This window comes from Centroberyx affinis, unplaced genomic scaffold, assembly GCF_046629955.1.
Source record: "Centroberyx affinis isolate AG114_WGS23_722 - 3 ecotype Tasmania unplaced genomic scaffold, CSIRO-AGI_Caff_v1 ptg003015l_1, whole genome shotgun sequence".
Lineage (NCBI taxonomy): Eukaryota > Metazoa > Chordata > Actinopteri > Beryciformes > Berycidae > Centroberyx > Centroberyx affinis.
In genome coordinates, this window is record NW_027281113.1 from 47,228 (window position 1) to 71,191 (window position 23,964).

The following is a 23,964-nucleotide window of genomic DNA, read 5'->3' on the forward strand; positions in this document are numbered from 1 at the left end:
CTCTTAATCCGCAAATCGAAAGAATAGAGAGAAAGAGAAAGTGAGAGAAGCAGAGAGAGAAAAAAGTGAGGCGAAGCGACTGCTGAGGGCTGAGGTGCTGACTGACATGCAGCCACAATGCTGGTGGAGGTCGTTGGACTGACATACAGTTTATGAATGATGCCACTCAGAGTTTGGCAACTGGAACCATACTGGAGCCAGAATGGCGGCATGCACAAAGAGCCTGAGGGCAGTGAGTGATGGAAGGCTAACAGTAAGATCATTAAAAACTGTGGGATCAAATGGCATTTGGCCCCTCTTCATTCTATTCAGCCTGGGACATGAGACATTTATTCTCTCGTCTTGCAAATCATGCTCATTAAAATATATTTCTACTCTTTTCATGTGGGGAGCAACCACCCATTTTGGGTCCTCACCCATGTTTTAACAAGCAATTAGGCTAGTGTAAAGTAAGACCTTGGTGTGAGCACAATTCAAATTTCTGGTTCACTTGTGTGGATTTCAGGCCCATTCATTCTTTTTGGGTTTTTTTACAATTATTTTTTGGGCATTTTTGCCTTTATTGGATAGCACAAAGTAGAGAGAGACAGGAAAGACTGGGAGAGAGAGGGGGGTGACATGCAACAAAGGTCCCAAGCCGGATTCGCACCCAGGACGCCGTGCCAACATGGCACGCGCGTTAGACCACTGAGATACCAGGATGCCCAGACCCATTCATTCCTAAATTACTAAATAATAATCTTCATAAAACTTTATGCCATATTTCAAAACACTAAGGGACCACCACAGAATTTTTTCCCACATAATGTGGCAGTGGCTGGTGAAGACAAACAAATTGCATTACAAAATCTTGGTACATGTGGCAAGCGGGGGCCCAGGGGGAAGTGCTGTTTGGGAGATGGAGAGATGGGGAGTGGCACCTGAACCCCTTTAACTCTCCTCTATATTCAGTTTCTGGTCTGGTTTCTGGTAGGTAGAGCATTTTCAGGGAGCAACTAGGAGCTCGCCCTGAGAAATCCTTCTGCAAGGGAAAAATAAAAGCACATGGGCGTCCTGGTCTAAGGTGTATACCATATAACTGCGACATCTTGGGTTCAGACCTGGCCCAGGACCTTTGTCGCATGTCATCCTCTCTGCCAGTCTTTCCTGTCTCTCACAATTTAGGCATTATGCAGAAGCTCTTATCCAGAGCGACTTACAATAAGTGCATAAGTAAAATAAGTGAACGCTCAAGCATCAACTGGGGAAGTAGCCAGTAGTAGAAGTGCTATTATATTCATCAAGAAAAGTAAAGTAACTTTCATCTGTCTAATAAAGGAAAAAAAATGCCACAGGTGTGCAATAGCATTGCCTGTGGAGTTGCTATAGTACATTGTTAAAGGTGATGATACACAGGCAAATGGTTAGGGCAAATTTGGGGTAAAATTTGCTGGCAGATTTGGATAGAAATATTTTCTCACTAAAAACAATGTATCAGTTTGAAATCTAGACAAACTTGATCAGAGAGCAAGGACACGTCAGGTGACCTGTCCTCAGGTATTTTCAAAATAATGGCTGAAACACGACTAGGAAATAATAGCTGCGATTGTTTTAATATAATATTTAATCAAGCTAGCTAGCTGTTAGATGCCAGTAGAATAGATTATTCTCTTTTGTTAACTGAACAGACCCAGATACATAAGCCTAATGTTATGCTGCATAACCTTGATAAAATGAATTAAATTACATTTTCAGTAGAAAGGACAAGGCCAAGATCATAGTGATGGCAGCAGTATGGTATTTTATAAATTTTTACTCCTCCAACTGTCAAATTTGTCAGTCACCATTGCCCATTGCCCTCTTTGCCCATTGCCCAGTTGCTTATACTCATTGCTGGCAAGTTTTGCCCTAAATTTTGCCCTAAAATGTTCCTGTGTATGATCAGCTTGACTCTTAGACAATCAATGGACTTTCTGTGCAAACTGACAAGGAGCCTGAGGTTATTTGAAGGTCATTCTCTCCTTGATTGACAGCTTCAATAATCCCTTTGAGAATTCATTCTTTAACACATATGAGGTAGGTAGGCTTGGCTTGGAGCGTGAGTGTGTGTGTGTGTGTGTGTGTGTGCATGCGTGTGTGGTTAAATACCGCTCGTAAATCAGCAGCTGAAAGTGATATGACAGAAAGGAGATAGCTTTATGTTTTTTTTAACACCCCTTATGATAGCTAATGGCTATTACTCAACTTTGTGCAAAACAACTACACACCTATGCATGTGCACACACACACACACACACACACACACAGAGCCTGAGGTGGCGAGAAAACAGGCAATTAAAACATGCCATTTGCATCGTTTTGTCTTCACTCTCCCATCACACCCCTGACACACACACACACACACACAAACACACACACACACACACACATACACACACTCTCTCTACCTGAGGAATTGAAAGACAGAGTGTGAGAAAACGGCAATAGATTCCCATTGCCAATCATTCAGAGGTACCGGAAGTCCGAATGACACAGTGAGCAGGACTTGTAACATAGAATACAATTCAGCACAAACTTTGGTCTGTAGCTCATTCCATGCTACGGCATTACAGTAAACAGGAAAACAGGAAACAACTGTTTCAAATCCAATTACATCGAATAAATTAATTCTATAGAGAAACGTTAACAAAACAGATTTGCATCAAAGTGCTGTACAGAGTAAAAGGAAATACAACCATAACCACAGAAAGACAAACATCCTCACGTAAATTGTACAGCAATAGAACAAGTAGCCTGAGATGACAGCCATCTAATTGTCAAATACAGAAATGATTAGTTAGTGCATTGGCATGGGCCTGTATAAACCCACTATACAAGCTAAGATACAAGCTTGACTCACCTCTCACACACACACCCACACAGGCTGTGACAGATCTAGAGGAAACACTAAAATAGTTGCAGGTAATGTTTGGCGCCTTCTGCCATCGAAAAAGCCTTTAGCAGAGCAGACATGCTTTTTTCCCACGCGTCAACAAGGCAGGAGCTATCAATCACTTTCAATCCTGCATCTCTCTCTCTCCCTCTCTCCACTTCCTTTGCTCTGTTCTGTCTGCTCTTGTCTCACCCGCAGGCACTATCATTCAAGCGTGGAGATAGGCAAGCACACGCACACACGCACACACACAGCTTTGTAGGCAGAGCCACAGTGGCTTTGGTGTGAAAAGTGACATCACTTGCATGACCTGGGGCCAAATATTGTACCTCACATTCAGCCACAATACATGTTGTAGCACTTGAGAGAAAAAATCAAATAATAGGGCAGGAAAGGAGGGCAGAGGAAGGATAGAGAACGAGAGCAGAGGAAGGAGTAGAAGAAAGATGGAGCTAGAGAAGGAGAGTGGCAAAAAGAGGTGAGGTGAAGAGTGACGGTTTCTTTAATATCCGGCTGGCGGGCAATGTTTTCTCACAGAAGTGTGTGTCTGTGTGCGTGTGCGTGCGTGCGTGTGTGTGTGTGTGTGTGTGTGTGTGTTTTCCAGTAGCAGTTAGTTTCACAGAGCTTAAACCCAGCCCTGGGGATTACCCAGCTGTCAACAGGCCATCACAACTAACAGAGATGACTGACAGGTGAACGAGCTGTCAACAGGCCACACCCACTAAGTGCAAACAATCCTGTAGTGTGCTCAAAAACATACAACATATTATCCCAAATCTAGAGAGAGATTCTGAAACTTTTTAAATCTAGCAAAGACAATCCATGTCACAGTAACATATTTTTTTCCAAAACAATTCTAATAAACTAGGCTTTCCACTCAACTCCATGTATATCTGGCAAACGCAGTATCCAGCAAAACTAAAGCCTGCCAGTGGTGGTGTAGTGAAAACAGCGTTCCCAGGCCTATAGTTACGTCCAATCTGATTTTAATGGGCCTCTCTTTTTTAGCCCTCAGCTCATTTCCTCCTTTCTCTCAGAGCTGTCACTCACTGGGTCAGCAGAGGGAGAGGGAAAGAGAGCGCATGCTGTGCCAACTGTCTTGGGTTACATCTGCCCTTGTGCTTTTTGGGCCTAATGGTAATAAACTTCCAGCTAACTCAACTAAGTTCAAGATGCCATGCAACACACAAAAGCACTTGGTGCAGAAACACACACGTGCATGGATGAACATGCTGTGTCTCATACTCACTCTCTCTCAACCACACACATACATACAACTTTCAAAAGCACATACAAAGATATATGCACACATGCAAGCGCGCACACACTGACACACTTACCCTTTGACTCTTGTGTGAGCATTCTAAAATGGGATGAGGAGTGTGTGTGTGTGTGTGTGTGTGTGTGTGTGTGCGCGCAAGCAGGTCAAAGTGATGTCCCATCTCATATCTGTCATCGCCCAGCGTTTATTTACCCGGTCAGATTATCGTTTGTTGACCTAGTCACATGATCTGAGAGCGGGAGGCGCAGAACCCCAGGCGCCCTGGAGAGCCCGGTCAGGACGTGATGAGAGACACGGGCCTGTGACCTAACACACACACACACACACACATGGAGACACATACACACTTATAGGTTATGGCCTCCTCCTTTCTCCTTTCAATCTCCTTTTTCCTCCCCTCCTCCTTAAATCCTCCATCATTCCTTTCCCATCAAGTTTTGTCATCCTCCGCTGTCCTTTCATGATCCCCTCTCTTCCTCTCTCCCTTACTCTCTCCCTTCCTCTTTTCCTCTGTCTTGGACTGGGTGTCCACTGGGAATCTTCCTTTACACCGCTTCTTTTTCTTGCTGACATTGAAGAAGATGCTCTGTTGACAATACTACCAAATGAGGATGCTTTTTAGTGCCCAGCGTGCCGGCTGATGAATCTTAAAACCACTCAAACATTGAGGAAAGAGTAAGCAAACAGGTTTACAGTGGTAAAAAGGAATCACAACTGGTGCATCCCCTAAGCATATGCTGAGCACTGAAAGTAAAAAAAAAAAAAAAAAAAAAAAAAAGAGGTGCTTGGGACCCAAGTCTGTGCTATTGAAGTATGGACTTCCCTTCATTCCCTAGGAGGACCTGGTAATCACTCCACCCTGCATCAACTCTCCTTCCTCCTGGCTCCCCGGTGGAGGAATGGCCTTCCCATCCAAGTCAAGACAGCAGATTCCCTCCCTATCTTCCACTGTAACCTAAAAATTTATCTCTTCAAGAAACAATTCATGTCCCCCTGCCACCCTCCTCTCCCCTCTAAATTAAATCCTCTCCTCTAGTTGTGCCTGATCATGATCCTGTCTTGTCCATTAAAAATCTAGCTATTCTACCTGGTTCTTTTGTTTTGTTTTGTTTTGGTTTTTTTACCCAGAACATCTCTAGGAATATTTGTTACATCTATTGTCTGGGTGCTGTGGCTTTGACCCCTGCATTCCTAATTACTGGTTGCATCTGATGTTGTCAGTCTGGGAATTTAAGCTTCTCCTGCTGTTGCTTCTATCCACTGTTTTCCACACTATTCTACCATCCTCTTTCCTCTTCCTTTTATTCCTGCTTCCCTTTCTCTCAATTTCCTCTGTTTCTATGTTGACCCAAGTATTTTCCATGGCCTACTGTATATGTAGAGTTCTACTTGAACATGATTGTATTAATAGCTGGTGTAAATAGTAGGCACAATGAGCTAATGCTTGTCCTGCCTGTCTCTCACACACACACACACACACACACACAGAACAAAAACAACATACTCTGAGCCAATGCTTGTGTCGTCTGGACACGCGCTGAAACACATATACGCACATGAACACACACACCGGTGCACACACAAGTAAACACAGTCCAAACACACGTCATGGCTGATCTCCATTAATTGAATTAGCTGTCACCGTTAGCATCATCTGTTGACACAGGCTTCAGCCAAGTTTGTCTACTCTCCTGCCTGCGTGTCCTCTCTCTCTCTCCCCCTCTCTCTCTCTCACCCTCTTTCTCTTCCTCTCATTTGTGCCGTTACATTCTCCCTCCTTCGTTCTTTCTGTTCCTCAAGTCCCCCTCCCATGTTTTTTATTTCGCTGGAAAAAGAACACAAGCCTAAACTCCCGAAGACCTCTGTGGGAAAATAAAGTCAAATTAACAGCAGGCCAGAATATACATACATGCACTGGATCTTTCTAAGTTTGTTGTTCTGCAGCAAATAAGCAAGTACAGAGGACAGCGCACGTGTGTATGATCAGAGTTTATGGTTGATGTGTTTTCACACCAACAGGCCTTGTACCCCTGCCCCCGATACGCACAGACAAAGGCAGAAACCTCTTGTCTACTCAGCACTTCACTTCAGTCTAACTGAAAGCAGATGTTCCATTGCCCAGGGACAAGAAGCTCTCCCACTAGGAGCATCTCAAGACCTCCGCACCCCACCAAAACACACACACACACATAGACTTACCTGATATGTTCCAATGCCTATGTGTTTAGGATCAATCTTCACCAGCTCAGCCATTGGGTCTTGAACACGTCTTCCAATAGACACTGTCAACACACACACACCATTATATTCCAAAACATGAAAGACCATAAGAATTATCACACACAGACAGAGAAGGGAAGGGAATAACACAAAAGAGAGTGTCTCATGAGTATTGTTTTTTCATAAACTTGCCATCTGAATTACAGTTATTGAATATGCAAATCCATATGATTTATAATTACTGAATATGCAAATTGTCTGCATATTACAGCACTGGCCTGAAGGCAGGCCAACCCTAATTGTGATTCCCCCGCCCCCACTAATGATTTCTAAAGCTGCCGTTCAATTGGAGCCTCTGCACCTGTCACAAAGCTTCCTTATAAATGCTGCAGCCGTGGGCCTTAAAAACTACAAATTTTAACAGATGCACAGGCACGCACGACCAGACACAAACACACACGCACATGGGTGCACATGGACACACACACAGTGTGTATCCATCAAACTAGGGTTGCTTTTAACGATGGCGTCTGTAAGGTTTCAGCCTGCTGCAAATGGAGCCAAATGTCTTTTGCATGAATGTGTTGGCAGGGCCCAGTGACAAGGAGAAAAATGATAAACACACTCATTCACATACACCCCAAAATACATGACATCACCACACACACACACACACACACACATACAGTACACACGCACACGCACACACTACAACCATGCACATTCACTCCTTGAAACACATGTGCCCCCCAAAAGCCAAAGGGCACGCAACAGCCCATTCCTGCCTTGATAGAAGCTAATACCTCAGATTGTTGTTCTGTATCTTTTTGATTGTTCAGATAATTGGTATCATTTTATGTCAAAGGCTTTCATTGTATATGAAAAAAATATCAAAAGCACCTCAAAAACCCAAGTTCAAAAACCCATGATCTCATTTAATGAAAATGGTCCATGCTCACAAAAGCACTGCTTTTTTCAAAAGATTTGCTCCATTCTGTCACAATGCAGTGTCTAATGAAGCTTTTCAGAGGCTGTATTATGGCAAAATGATGTCACAGACATCAAGTACAGCATGTCCATCCAACGTGGTGATTTTATTAGGTTTCTGAGGTGTCTAATGTACATTTTCACACACACTGGAAGCCTGTGGTATTGGTGAATCAGTACAAAATGTCTATCAAATAACTCGACATAGAAAATGGTTTGAGGTATTAAATCATAATGAAAGTAATGAAAAAGGACGTGTTGAAGGACACATGTTGAAAGCATCGTCTTAGGTATCTAAAACATATATGACAGACCCAACATTACAGGAAATGTTGTCCCCGTTCACTCTGTCCTTCCTGCTGCTTGTCTGAATTTCAATGGACAACGATGATGTAGTGTGGTGTGTTTTACTAGATGCCTCAGACTTAGATCTTTAAGGCGGAACGGACAGACAAACAGAGACAGAGAGAGAGAGGGAGGGAGGGAAAAAGAGGGATGGGATGGGATAGAGGGAGTATGTCTGGAATCAATGCCTCTCCTCTCTCTCTCTCTCCTCTGGCTGCGGTGGGAGGCTGCTGCCTGAGATAATATTTAGACAGGGATGGAGTTTCAGCCCTGGCCTTGCTCACTGCACCACCAAAACTCCCCTGTCCTCTTCCCTTCTCTCTCTCTCTCTCTCTCTCTCTCTCCCTCTCTCCCTCTCTCCCTCTAAAAGGGGCTGATTTGTAAATGGAGCCCAGCGCAACTCTCCAGCACTTATTGAAAGTTTATGAGCCAAATAAAGTACTATAAGACTGGGGAGCAGGGAAGGGAAGGAAGCGAGAGGAGAGGAGAGGAGAGGAGAGGAGAGGAGAGGAGAGGAGAGGAGAAGGGAAGGGAAGGGAAGGGAAGGGAAGGGAAGGGAAGGGAAGGGAAGAGAAGAGAAGAGAAGAGAAGAGAAGAGAAGAGAAGAGAAGAGAAGAGAAGAGAAGAGAAGAGAAACAGCAAAAGAATTAAGCAAAGAATAAAGCAGAAAAACAGAGAAACAAGTTGAAAATCTGGACAGTCGTCCTGGTGAATGGTTGAAATGTTGTCTATTGCCACTAGGTGTCCCTAGTTCTCGCACCAGGAGACACAAATTCCCTACTGTACATACAAGCATGTTACACAGACATAGACAGAGGCAGAAACACACACATGCCTCACACACACGCTCTTGATAAATACACGGCTTTGAACAACCACACACACACACAAAGACAAACAGACAGACACAAACACACTGTCTTTACATAGATACTTCCTACCCTGTAACCATAGCGTCCAAGCTCAGCACCCCCTCCTTTTATATCCATCCAAAGTCAGATTTCTCATGGCTTTCATTAGGGGTATAAATACGGCTCTCCATGGCTCTCAGTGCTGCTGACCACAGGAAACTAGCGAGGAATAATCCAACCTCGCTTGATTTATGGCTTTTATAGAGGAAGTCTGCTGGAAACATTTGTTCTCCAAAACTCTGTTTGATTCTTTTAAAAACTTTTTTTTTTCTACAGTTTTCGATGATGTAGTATGTGGAGTGAGTGAGGGACGAAGGGAGAAAGGAAGCAAGAGAGAGAAGGAGGGAGAGAGGCAATTGAAAGCATGAAAGAAATAGACAGAGGGAAAAAGACAGTGAGAATCTGTGTTGTCCTCACTCTGTCTTTCCCTTAAGCGTAACGGCAACACCAGACAATCACTGATAATGTGACAACATACTCTTGGTAAGAGGGTGGAAGTAACAATTTGAGAGCAGAGAACCTCAGGAAACATGACTGAGATTTAGCTGCCTGCTTGCATTACACAATAAATTACCCTGAGGCTGCTCACCTTAAGCACTAAACAGTGATTTGGTTGTGCGTGTGAACAGCAAATAATGAAAAGGTGAATGATAGACAGTTACGGCGCCATTGTTTATGAAATTGTCTCAAATTGCTTGATAATTTATAAAAAAATTTCAATTTACATGCACTCTCATCACCTGCATTTTTACCAATTTGCTTTACTTCCACCCCATATCCAGTGGTAGAAGAGTATAGACTAACAATGGGCATGATGTTGAAAGACACCCACCTCTTGTTTGATCTCACTGCTATTTTCATATGAAGTATTTCATTCCAAAATGAGATTTCTGCCATTTGAAAAATTGTGGCACTTCCTGTACTCTGACCAAATGGTTGCTGGCACCAAAGCAAAACGTAATATTAAATCAAATTCAAGTTCTTAGCTATCTTGAGCTCCTCACTATCAAAACAGCAACTTTTTTTTTTCTTTTTTATAAGATTAAGCAATGAACATCAGGTATAATTTCATTCCCAAATGGGTGTATAGTGTTTTGGAATGAGTCCCTTCTTATCCATCCCACAGTGTGAAATTTCTGAATGTTGACATCCACTGCTCTTGCCAGTAAACACAGAGAGGAAGAAGTGGAGCATTGCATGGTGGGATGGACCAGGAGAACCAAATATCGTAATGTCAATCCAGGAGGTCGGCATATTTACGCACATGGTTCAATACTCTCAACGGGGGAAGAAAACCCTGAGGTCAAACCCACTAGACCCCTCTCCTTGTTTACTCTCCTCTCTATCCCTTCTTATCCTTACTCCTCCTTCCTTCTCCTATTTTCTCCTATCCTCTTTCTAATCACCCTCTGCTTTCCTTCCTGATATCTATTCTTCTCTCTCTGTCTGTCTCTCTCTTTCTCTATTCCCTTTCCGTTCAATGTGGCACGGCAGCTGGTTTGGTCGAGAGACTTTGGTTTGTCCATGGACTTTGGTTTGTCTAACCTGCGCTCCTCAGGTTGGGGTCCAGGTCTGGCATCTCCTTAACAGCCTCGGGACTCACACTGTAGATGGACGCTCCCGCCTCATTGGTTATACTGGGGAGAATGAGGGGGAAAGAGACAGGGAAGGTGAGTGGCAAAGTGGGAAGAAAGGGGTGAGAGAGAGGGGAGGGAGAGGAGAAGGTGGAAGAGAGATAAAGGGATAGGGAGAAAAAGAGAGAGAAAATGAGAGAGGAGAGTGGGTCACAGGGGTGAGGGGTGAAGGAGATAGAGGGATATGGAGGGCAGGAAAAAGGGAGAGGGATTGTAGGTGGGAGAGAGTGAGATATAAGATGAGGTGGAGAGGGTGGAGGGGAGTGTAGAGAGACAAGGAGAGAAATGAGAGAGGGAGGTAAAGCGAGAGAAAAATCATAGTGAGCAATTACTACTTTTTGAAAGACATGTCATGGCATGGTCATGGGACAAAAACACCATTGCCTTAGACAGTATTTTAAAACAGGTTCCTTATTTGGCTCTGGTTGAACCTTGGCAGTCAGAGCTTCAGCATGACTGCTGACACAATTATGGCCAATCGGTTACATTCATAAGGGAGGACAAAGGAACAAGAATTCTTACATACCACTAAAATGAAAACCATTTACAATGTAAACAGGAAAAAAGCACTGAATGTCAAGTACTTGTCCAATTCAGACCATTAAAAGGTTGTGTTTGTGAAGCTGTACTTCATAGACTTACTGACTGACGTATTCTGAAGACCTATTCATAGAGTTAAACACAGGGTCAATAGTTTATACATGCAATCTTTAACAGTGTGGTTCTTTTCACCTTGAATTGAATATCATTCATTCGTCATTAAAAGGTATTTGAAAGGGCATGTAGTTCAGTAGTTCTATTACACAGTCTCAAATTAGAAGCTATATGAATTCTAATCCACGGCTAGATATGTTTTTCTATGTGCTAACTTTTGTTGGATAAAAGTGCACAACAAATCACTTCAGTATTATTGCTTTGATCAAATGGAAACATCTTTTTGCCAGCCAACGCATCTATTTTTCCCTAAAAATTGCCGAATGTATCACCACCCTCATACGTTGAAACCAAAGGCAAATGAACAACGGACAATCTAACAGTGTAGTAGGAGATGTTTGTGTGTGAGTCTTATAAAATACAGAACATCCAGCCAGCAGACTGTGCAGTGCCCTGCCAATTCATGTGACACTAGTGCCATCTAGAGGCCAATGCAGTGTATTGCCATTTGTACATTGAATGGGAGGGCAGATGGATACAACTACAATCACCCAGTAAAACCTGCCCAAATCTACCCATCTTTTAAGATTATTTTTGGAATTTCTATTTCTATTTTATTACACAAAGTGGAGAGAGACAGGAAAGATCAGGAAAGAGAGGGGAATGACATGAGCTGCATACGAACCCAGGATGTTGCGGTTACAAGATACACGCCTTAGACCACTGTTTCACCAGGACACCCCAAATCTATCTTTTTTTACATATATTCCAGTATATTAGAGATGATCATATTTTATATATATACATATCCAACTGCAGAAAGAAAATATACTGTTGTATGTGAATTTTAAACAATTTCACATTTAGTTTTGGGTTTTTTTGATCGTTAGTTTTTCAAAAAACGTTGCAAAACATTTGCAGTACCTTCAGATTATTTGAGAGATTCAAATGTTTTTTTTTTTACTTAAAAAAAGGCCTTATATTTCATCTCCAACCGCCCCCCTCCACCATTAATATCCTTGGCATTTTTTATTATATTTGACTCAGTTGAAATTGGTGAAAAATTTCATACATTTTTCACAACAATGAAAGTGAACTAATTTCACATGGCAACATCAGCAGGAAACGATGCTATTTACCATGTTAATGTATTCAGTCTCTAAAGTAGGCCGCTTATCATCCATCACCACATAGACTGGACTGTGGTACAACAATGTTACTGATACCGGTGTCAGTGGTGCGGACATACAACTGATCCTGTCATATTGGGCTATTGTTCAGGCCTCCTGTTCTCTCGGATGGATGGATAGAGAGGGAGGGATGGATAGATGCATATAGTTGGGGGAGGGGGGCATTTTCCTCAGGGCAGACCAATATGGTGAGGGGGTCACCGCCTACCCAGTGTCCACCACTCAAAATGAATCCTTCTGTGGCATGCATACACACACACACTATCCCAGGGGCTTGGACCTTGCCACCATAACCTTGCCAATTATAAGTATCTCGTTAATGAGAAGTGGCAGAGGCCTTCTGATGAGAATCACATTTAAATGAACTTGTCCTCCCTTCCTCTCTCTTTCTCTCTCTTGCCCATCCTCTCTATTCATCTCTCCCTCCGCCCCACAGTTCTCTTTGTCAGCCTCACGTCTATCGTGCTGACAGCTGACATATCGCCATGGTGACGCTACTAACGAGCGCTGGCACATGACCTTCAGAGAGGTCAATTCAGAGCTGGTCATTAACCCAACACACACACACACACACAGGCATGCACGCACGCACACACACACACACACAGTTATGCTGAGCAAGAGGCCATCCTAGATGGATTGTGTATGAATATACTTCAGAAACCTCCACTTTACCCAAACATACACAGATTACACACAGATAGACAAGGCTTTCAGTTTGGCCACTGAACGGAAAGTACACAAAACACACACACACACCTAACCCTCTCTGGCCTCATTGAGATACAGCGCTGTGGAACGCTGGAGGTCAAGTGAAAGAGAGGCAGCGCTTCAGAGAAAGAGACAGAGACACAGAGTGACAAAGGTAGAGTGCAACAGAGACAGAGGGAAAAGAGAGAAGAGGGAGAGGGAGAAAGATATAATGAAAAGAACAGAGAAAAGAATAGAGTGCGAGAGGACAGGGGTGGCGAAAGAGAGGCCACTAGCCCCTATCATGTCTGACTTAATTAAGCCCGCCGCTGGGGCAGCTGGGTAACGGCACTGTCATGGATACAGCTCAGAGCCCTCATCGCCATGGTGTCCAAGGCTGTCGCTATGGTGAGGGCATCGCCCTGGCAGCCAGCAGAAGGTTGTCTGTTCCCCTGCTCTCTGGCCTAAGTGGACAGATGCGCACACACACACACACACTCTCACAGACACAAAGTCAATGGTCGCCTCTCGGTGTAAAGCGATGACTTGGTGGCCCTTTAGGGTTGTCATTTATTCGCGCTCTCTTTCTCACTCACACACACACACACACACACACATATATATATACACAAAAACACAGGCCTGCTGTTAGCCCTGTCCCGTCCTGGGGCAAAGTCATAAGCTGGCTCCCCAATCTGTCCCCCTACTGGTCCTCTTTGAGACACACCCCTGGGCCTGACACATGTACACAAACACTGGCTCCCACTGCCCCTCAAGATTACTAACATTGGAAGAGATGGATACACACTTTGATACCTCATTATAGCCTTCTGGCACACACACACAGGCTTAATCTTAATTAAAACAGCTCATCAGATCGGTCAGAGAGGAACAAGGGCAATATCATCACCATTTAACCTGATACAGAGGACAAAAAAGTGGGGAGGAGGGAGGGGAGGAGGGAGGGGGAAGAGAATTTACTTCTAGACGACATAGGCATATCCCGATATGTCAAAGCAAAGCACATACCACTCTAGCACTATACTGCAAATGAGTGTTAGTATTTGTAAAGAGTGATATTTCTCCATGAAGTACATGTACACCTACATTTTCAAAAGAAATTAGGACTGAGAAGAAATCATTTGTTTATTTTGAGGGAACAGTTTATATTTTCAGGAGCATGTGCATATACAATGACAGCAGTGTAGAACCATGAACAGTGCCAGCTTGATGTTCTGATTTTGAAGGTTTGAAGACATCGCTCTACCTCAAGTCATGCTGAGGCCATGGACCACCCACACAGGCAATTTTTGGAGCACCGGCCCAAAAAGTTAAGCCCAACATATCTGAAGCTGCTCCCTCAAAAGTGACTGACTCTGTGGACACTGTCCACGCAGGGTGATTCCAATGTAACTTCATGTAAAAGCTCAAACAACCATTCCCGGAGTCCACAGTCAGTCTCAGCTACATAGATGGTCAATGGAGGAATATTAAATTTCCTCTAGATTATATCACAGCTTTAGGTCTCTGCTTGTGAAGGTTGTTGATCACAAATATTGAGTAACACAGGTAAATTATTTTTGTTTTACGGTGAATTTGCTATTTGTTTTATTCTTTTAACTTCTGTATGTGTATGGAAGGACCTCATTTATCCAAACTGTTGAGCTAAAGGTATAGTTTGGGTGTTTGAGAAGCCTATCCAATTCATCATGAAATGCACTGGAAGCTAGTGTTTTACTTTAAAAATGCTATCTAAATTCATTGAAATACCAAAGCAGGCTGTGAAACAGTGTGGAATGTACTGCAAGTGATTTGGGTTATTTAGCCCCACTGACTTGACATTGTTACTGTAACAAATGCTAACAACTTAAATGCCTCCAATATCTGAAAATAAATATCTTTTAATGGTGAATGAAGACTGTGAAAACTCTGTAACTAAACAGCCACAATGAACAAAATATGCAGCAACGCAAAAAAAATCCATTTATTGCATATAAAAATACAATTAACTAACATAACATATGCCATCTGGTGGACTCCTTTTAACCAAAGTAACTTGTGTTAGGATATGCCTCCTATTACTGTCTTAGAACGAGCTGTTAGGATCCCAAAATGTTCATCTAAAAAACACACACACTCAAGTCGCTCTGTCCCGGCTGCTCAAACAGCTTGGGCCCATTGTTCAGTCAGCTGCAAAGCTTGACCTCAGGGAGACTAACTGAGGGACGGACCATCTCTTTCTCTCACACACACACACACATACACACACGTCGGGTCTGAAGACGATGACATTTTTCACAGAGAAAAGCGTCCAAATGGCAGGTGTCAGGGGCCGTCAGTCTCCAGCAAGGCGCTAGGAGGCAGGCAGGCAGGCACGCACGCACGCACACACACACACACACACACACACACACACACACACACACACACACACACACACACACACACACACACACACACACACACACACACACACACACACACACACACACACACACACACACACACACAAACTCCAACTGCCAGTGCGAGGCACGTCTGAAAAGAGCAAAGCCTCACAGACACTCATGTCAATCTGGTGGTAGGGCAGGCCCGCACTTGTCTCACGCACAAACACATATCCACCAGCATGCGCACACACACACATATGAACACAAATACACACACACAAAGAATGTCACACACACTCATCACACATGTTCGTCACACGCAGGGCCATCGCAGGGAACAGTGGAACCCTAGGGGAGGATGGCAGGGAGGGCTGGGTGGAAGGAGGGATGGAGGAGAAGAAGAGACAGAGACTGACCACCAGTGGGGTATGGTGAGAGGGGAAAGGGGGGGTGTGGGTGATAGGGATGAGGGTGGCATATATACACTGTCCACCACCTGCCAATGCCCAAGGTCCTCAACCCCCCACCCTGAGCAACACAAACCCCAGAGAATACTTTTTCCAGGAACCATCACTATGTTGTGGCACCATCTGCTGCAAAAACAAAAGCCATATTTAGGGACCCTTGAACACTTTTCAATTCTAAATGTCTGTCTCAAATCACAAATTTCAGGCTGTTAAGAAGCCAACTAGAAAATATATACCAGGTAACACACACAGCTACAGTTTTGTTGCCTTACATAGTGAAATTCAATCTCAGAAAAAGAAAGAAAGAAAGAAAGAAAGAAAGAAAGAAAGAAAGAAAGAAAGAAAGAAAGAAAGAAAGAAAGAAAGAAAGAAAGAAAGAAAGAAAGAAAGAAAGAAAGAAAGAATAAGGCAATAAAGGCAAGCAAGACAGAATGAACGAATGAAAGAACAAAAAAGAAAAATAAAGCAAGAAATCAAACAAGAAAGAACAAAAGATCAAAAGAAAAGTGAAGAGGGAGGACACTGATGTCACGGTCCATCCCCACCGGCTGGATGAGTAAAGGCAAGGAGAGGACAGAGGAAGACATGATGAGAGATGGACAGAGGGACAGAGGCCAAGTCCCTCCCATCTTCTGCCCCCTCCATTCCTCAGACGCCCAGGAGCGTCCACTCGAATTGGGGGTTTGTCACACAACTCTCCACCTCTTCTCTCGGTCCATCCCTCTCCCACCATCAGTCCATGAGTCAGTCACCCTGTGTAACCTTCAGTCTGTAATCTAAATCTGATCCTATGTAATTAAGAAACTGCACAAACACATCTTAAGGCATGTCCACTCCTCCATCCATCTCTCTCTATCTTTCCCCCCTCCCTCCATCATCTGAGTCAAATATATTAGCTTCAGCCTCCAACCTGATGTGGTTCCTTTGTAATGAAGACACTAAGGATTTGATTGAAGGACAGCCTTCAGTGTGCTCATTCTTCCCTCCCTCTATCTATCCAGCCCCTCGGTCCAGCACTCTTTCCACCCATCTGTCAATCAATCATTACATCATACTGTATAACCTTCTCGTTCTGTCATGTGGTCAAACAGAGCTCATTTATGGCTGCACATTAAATTGGGGAAATCTTGTTAGAAGTATATTTTTTTCCATATTCCATATTCCATAACCCTAACCCTTTAGAAAGAAGGATCTCAATTTTTTTCTATTAATGTTTTGTCGTAGGTTTACATGTGTTTTCCATTTCTTACATGTTTCTACATTTTGAACATTCTTAACATTTTTCTGCATCCCTCTATTCATCCCTTATTCCATTCATGAGCAGAGTCAAAGAGATAACCTTCCCATGTGCCTATAGGTTCATTTTCTTCCTCGGGAATTAAGATACAGCTCACAACCAGACTGAGGCATTTCCATGCCTCTAAGTCCAACTATCCCTCCATCCCTCCCTCAATCTGTCCTTCCAACCTTTAGTGAGGCCTGAGCGCCTGGATCTCACTCAGTCATCGCTATTCCTGCCACTGGATGTTCATCACTCACTCAGCCTGGCCCTGGGAGCATGCCTGGACACAGGACATGACAGGGGATACACACTTGTGTACACACCCACACCCACATGCAGAGTCATAAATACAGTCTACACCACTGTCCTCCAGGTACATCAGCTAGCCAGTAATAATGATCTCATCCCACCAGGAGCAAGCTAGAAGGCAAGACAAGAGCCGCAGTCAAGGACACATTGTAAGTGTGTGTGTGTGTGTGTGTGTGTGTGTGTGTGTGTGAGTGTGTGTGTGTGTGAGTGTGTGTACCTTGCTGCTTGTGTTGCTCTCTGATAACTCTAAGACAAGTGTGACCCAGTCAAGGAGAGAACTATGACTAGTACTAGAGAGATAGATGGCCTACTAGTCTTGTTCTTAACAGCAGTAGACAACTTGAGTCGAAGAAACAGCTACATAATGAACCTAAACAACTCCAAAGTACAGCAGGTTAAAGTGTGGCAAAGATCAGCATATCGGACAACTGGTTTCACTGTTGACGCCCACTGAGCCATGATGCAGCAAAATATAGAATGCATTGTGTGATTCATAGGAGTGCATGTGAAGTGTTTCATTCCAAAAAGTTACACACACATTTTGGATAAAAACAATTTATAGTACAAATTATTACATCCTCTTGAGTCTAAATATTTTTAAGCAAGTGTGTGTGTGTGTGTGTGTGTGAGAGAGTGTGAGGGTGAGTGTGTGTGTGAGAGAGAGAGAGAGAGAGAGAGAGAGAGAGAGAGAGAGAGAGAGAGAGAGAGAGAGAGAGAGAGAGAGAGAGAGACAGACAGAGACAGAGACAGAGACAGAGACAGAGACAGAGACAGAGACAGACAGACAGACATAGAGACAGATACCCCCTTTACACCTTGCATTAACATGCGTTTTGGGTGATCGGATTGCAATCAGATAGTGCTTGACCACATGAAAGTACAGGTGTAAATGCACCCAAGACGCATTGAGGACGGATTGTGATCCGATCGGCCAAACCACCTCCGGAGCTGGTCAGGGATGCATTGTGACCACATTGAACACAAGTGTAAATGCAATTGCGTTTTCAATCCACATACAACAACTACGTGGGCGGAAATACGTAATCGCGTGCGACTTTCGTCTTCGGCATTCCAGTTGTTGAAGACAGCTTCTTCCCCCGCTTCCAAAAGCAAGCATAAGTCCATACAATAGCGCGGCTTCACGGATGGGTATGATCTTTTTTTTTTTTTTTTGGACCCGTGCAAACGAGAGGAGGATGTGACGTTCGGTTGTTTGAGCTGGACAGAGCAATCGGATCTCAATCGAATCTCAATGTGGACACTGGAGACACATATTAATACCAGGTGTAAATGTAATCAGGTTAAATCATATCTAGATACAATCTGGATACGAGACGCATTTTAATGCAAGGTGTAAAGGGGGCCAGAGAGAGACAATGTAATACAACGGTCACCTCACTCCCTTCAGGAGTGACAGGAGAGAACAGTGCCAAGTGGTAGATAAATTGTATACGTATGTGTGCGTGTGCAACGTTCATGGTGACCAACGGTTGTCTTGTCTTATCTTTCCAGTTTGTGTGTGTGTGTGTGTGTGTGTGTGTGTGTGTGTGTGTGTGTGTGTGTGTGTGTGTGTGTGTGTATCATGACCATTGCCCAAAGATCCCCCTAACCCTACCATGGACATTCTTGTCCTCTGATATCATTAACATCAGCTCATTACAGCTGAACACTGTCAACTTGTCAATCTTCATACCCCCCCCTCCCCACCCCACAAGCACACACACAAAAACATGCCCATGGTAAGTATTATAGCTCAATCATAGCAATCGGAAAGTAGGCCAGAGGTTAGGTCTTCTAGAGATGTAGTATCATATCAATACTACGTTTTCCACTGCCTGTACCTTAACTAGTATTAGCCAATATCAAGTAGTGTGTGGAAATAGTTTCAGTAACAAAAAAGGGTCAAAAGCATTTCTTAAACAATACTCATTATGCTATTTTTTTATATTTCTGTGCAACCACCTACAGACAAACAACAATGGGCAAACAAACGCAGCTCGCAGTCTCCCAACCAGCCACTCCTGTTTTCTCTTCTCCTCTGTCCATCTCAGTCCAGCATCTGAAAACCAGCCTCAACCACAGGCACACAATCCAATTATGATACAAAACATCTACCCATTAGAATTTTTCCAGTGACAACTTCACCAAAAAATGTAAAAAAAAAAATAAAAAATTTCTCAGCTCAGTAGCCTAAGCGTTTAAAATCTTCCCGAATGACTCATGTCTGCAACAGGACAGAACAGTGTCTCCTTCACTCTAAATGCACAAATGGATATGCAAACACTTTGAAAACATAAGCAATTTTGCTTTGGTAAGTGTTTCACAGAGCCTGTCAATACGCTTGTGATATGGTTTGTATGACAATGTGGAAAATGGCTTATTCACCTCAAATTTATCTGGTTGAAATGCAGTTCAGGAATGTATGTATTGTAAAGATGGTGCTGAGGCAATGGTTGCTGACAACAGGTTGATCTCTATGAGGTGTTGCAGTTAAGAAGATTGTGTCCAAAGGAACTACATTTTGAGTGACTGAGGAGCAAGAGTCGCTGTGATATGTGTGTGTGTGTGTGTGTGTGTGTGTGTGTGTGTGTGTGTGTGTGTGTGTGTGCATTTGTGTGTGTGTGTGCCTCCTACCTATCAGCTCCTCTCACAGAGAGCCAGAAACCCCAGCTGACGAGGGTGACACAGACCACTGCGTCGTCACCGAGAAAAACACTCCACTTCGAAACACACACACACTCCCACACAGACATCTGTCTGGCCGGTGCTGAGCACTATAAGGGCCGTCTTATGCACTTTGACAAAGCCTGCATGCTCTGCCAGTCAGCGCTAAGGCACACTGACAGACAAGGTCATGCTGTACTGGCCTGTCAAGCAGCCAGAAGGACAAACACACACACACACACACACACACACACACGCGCCCAACAGTAGACAGTGTGCTAGCTACCAGCAGGTGTTAATGACAATGATCAGACTCTATGGGGGCAACGCAGACATACATTAACACATACTTCATTAAATACATATACAGACCTAAGCCACCTACAGCGTAATATAATTACTTGAGTGGGGGAGAGCATGTTTGCTGAACTAAAATGTCACAAACTCATGTCCAGCAGGAGATCTTTACATTATTGGGGCACAGCTGTATGACAAATAGCCTAGTGTGCATTCAGTAAGGGCCATGAAGGTCACAGACACACCTTGTCAGCTCAATAAGACGTCATGCTGTATTGTTGGAGCTTAATCATGTAAACTTACTGTACTGTAAATTCAATAGGGCCATTAAGAGTCAGATCTGGCTCTTAATGCCCCTATTGGCAAAGATACAAGTACAGAGTGACAATGGACAGGCTCTGACTGGATTATCTATCCGATCCAGTTGAAAGGCAGTCACACTTAGATTGATGCTATGATTACATTTGTCATTTCAATGTAGTTTTTGAAACCTGTGTCTAAATGTTGGATTTTATGAGATTATATATCCACTGTACGTCAACTTTTTGCCTGAAAATGGCTGTTAACCACCTTCTGCAGCTGTATTTATTTAAATCTGTCTGCATTACTTTTATCACTACATCACTCGAGCCAACTCTAGCTAACTCCAGCTGTTCATAATATGCAGCAATTTTATTGTTCACTACAGCCCAGTTCACAAATTATCCCAACTGAGAAAAAGATACAAAAACAACTGAACAATATTTGTTTGCGGGAAAACTAAATATCATAAGTAATGAGTGAGCCTGGGTCAGCCATGTAATGATTAATATTAAAATGCTAAACAAGCACCACCTCCAGGGTAATTTTCACAGTGGATCATTTTACCCTTCAGGATTAAATAGGCAATGTATATCCATGGTGATGCTGGTAACCAGGATACTGTGGCTGCCAACAGCTTCATGAGGTCACATTCATCTTATTAAAGACAAACACCCAAAAGAAGGCTATCAACTGGGTGTGGGATAATACTCAGAATGAACTGATAAGCATACTTACCCCTAACAAAATCTATATTATCTTATTGGCAATAAAATTGCAGTTACCTAAAGCTGAATTAATTCTATTTTTACCCCTGTCATACTAACATCTTTCATGTCCAAATTCAGGCTGGGGTTGAAAGAAAGACATCTGGTGCAGCGTCAACAAGTGTCTGTCTGTCGGTCATTACATTCAATACAAAGGTATGAGCAATTATTAAAGAGGCTATAAGCAGGAATTTCTAATTAAAACATCCCTGTGACCTTACCCACTGAGCAAAAGACGTGATTTCAACGTCGCGTCTAGCTCTCATATAGCCCAGGATCATTACGGCTATGTATAGACCTATTTTAGACCAAGCAGTAAATACATTATTACAATGAATAAACATCTGTAAATCCAAGCTGCCTAGCAGTGGGTAGTTGTGATGACACACTTTAATTCTAACAATGTGTGCTATGATAGGCCTTCCAGTTGTGTCCAGTAATGAATAGGCCTATATATATTAGTTGATCTGTTAGGCATCTCAGACATGATATTAGTGTCAGGTGTATGTAGGCTTAAGAGGCAGAATCTGAACTGACTTCACACATGGGCGGGAAGCCCATACTCTGTGGTACCAGGCGGGCAGATCAAGTGAATGGGCCTCAGGTAACAGAGTCGAGACCTGCAGCATCGGTGTGTTGAGCTCACACACACAGGGCGAAACAGAACAAAAAAAGACAGATCCCACTGGACACAAACTGACCAGCCCCTCCCTTTCTGTATCTCTCACCCCCCATAACACACAGGCACACATCCTTTCTCACATGTGACATTTCACCTTCACACCTCTTCCTCCAGGTAAATGAGACCACACACACACACACACACACACACACACACACACACACACAAAGACACACACATGCGCACCCTTGTTTGGCTGTCTTTAGGAAAGGCCACACTCCTTAGAAATTATGGAAAAGGTGACTCAGTGAGTATGATGAGTCTACTCAAACAGGGCTATGGCACTCACAATCACACACACACACACACACACAGAATGCGAGTAGGGATGTCCCGCAGGCTGCCATCTCTGGCTGTCATTCCAGCTGAGCATTGAGGCAGAAGGAGAGAGAGAGAGACAGGGGGGTGGAGGAGAGAGGGGTTGGAGTGGGGTGGGGGTGGTGGGTTGGTGACACAATGAAGGCTCAGAGGGAGACAGGAAGCAGACGGTGCAAATGAGGCCGAGGTCTTTAATGAACTACAGCACTGTCATGGCCAAGAGGAGAGGAGAGGAGAAGAGAAGAGAAGAGAAGAGAAGAGAAGAGAAGAGAAGGGCAATGAACGAGGAACAAGGGGGGAAGTTTGTGTTACCTACATGCATGCACACACACACCAGTGTTTCCCCTATATGTTTCCCCTATATGCTATTTTTTACGAGAGGAGAGGAGAGGAGAGGAGAGGAGAGGAGAGGAGAGGAGAGGAGAGGGCTCTGTCTTATCTCTTTAGAAACTAACATTATATTATTTTGCGCTACACATGCTTCATATCCAGGTCAATTCACACACTTGTGAGTAAAGCATATAAACGGAGAGGAGAGGAGAGGAGAGGAGAGGAGAGAAGAGGAGAGGGCTCTGTCTTATCTCTTTAGAAACTAACGTTATATTATTTTGCGCTACGGATGCTTCATATCCAGGTCAATTCATACACCTGTGAGTAAAGCATATAAACGAGAAACTTTGCGCTTACCTGATAATGTCAGCACAACAACGTGTGCACAAAAAAATGCTTGTGCAAAAAAAATGTTTTCCCTCCGCTGCTACAACTCCATCCTAGGGGAAACACTGCACACATATATGCTATATGTTTTTTGCGCACTCCAACATTGAGCCAAAATAAAACCTCTCTCCAACTGCACAGCTGCTTCCAGTTGCTGAAAACGACAGAGAGAGCAGAAAAAAGGAAGGAAGCCATTGAAACAAGGATGGTAAGGTAGAGATGAATAGAGAGACAGAGACACTTTCTAACCACACTGAAACAGACCAGACCATATTCAGCTCAGGAATATGGTGAGTTTGTCTGTGCAGTGTGTTTGTGTGTCTAGTCGTGGTATGAGAGGGAAGAAGTCTGTAAGTGAGCACTTAAGACTAGTAATTTTTCACCAGCATGATTAAGCCAGCTGCCTAAGCAGAGACTGCCTTTTTTATTTTTTTATTTTTTTTCATTTCTTGCCTTTATTATATAGACAGTTGAAACTGGAGAGACACAGGAAAGACTGGAGTAGAGAGAGGGGGATAACACATGATAAAGGTCCTGGGCTGGATTCAAACCCAGGATGTTGCCGTTATGTTTATGTGCCTTCGTCCACTGAGCCACCAGAAAACCTTTACTCTGCTCAGCCAACACATGCTTAGACATACACAGTACTAACAAGTGCACCAGTAATTGGGTCAATCTATTATATTGGGGACATTCACAGCAAGCACTTTGACCCCTTGCTGTTTCTAATGCATCAAGGGCCATTTCCCCTCGCTGTCATCATCCTCATTGCCGTGATAATGAGGATTCCCTGGTGGCATTTCAGGGTAAGCGGTGGGTCAAACAGCAGGGGAGCAAGGCCCCATGGGAGTCGTAGTTAGCAGTGCAATAACGGTCATTTCTTGTGGTCAGTCATCTGTCCCTGCCCCCCACCATCCTCTATCAGGGGACATTTTGGTCAAAACTGA

At 43.6% G+C, this 23,964-nt stretch overlaps 1 protein-coding gene across 1 annotated transcript in view; it reads right to left on the minus strand.

Annotated features, from left to right (window-relative positions):
* srbd1 (S1 RNA binding domain 1) overlaps positions 1 to 23,964 on the minus strand; it is a 66,875-nt gene that overhangs the window by 20,037 nt on the left and 22,874 nt on the right. The window contains exons 15-16 of the mRNA XM_071537310.1: positions 10,202 to 10,293; positions 6,393 to 6,475 (exon numbers count right to left, since the gene is read on the minus strand). Coding sequence (XP_071393411.1) covers positions 6,393 to 6,475; positions 10,202 to 10,293 — 175 coding nt within the window. The remainder of the gene's footprint in view (positions 1 to 6,392; positions 6,476 to 10,201; positions 10,294 to 23,964) is intronic.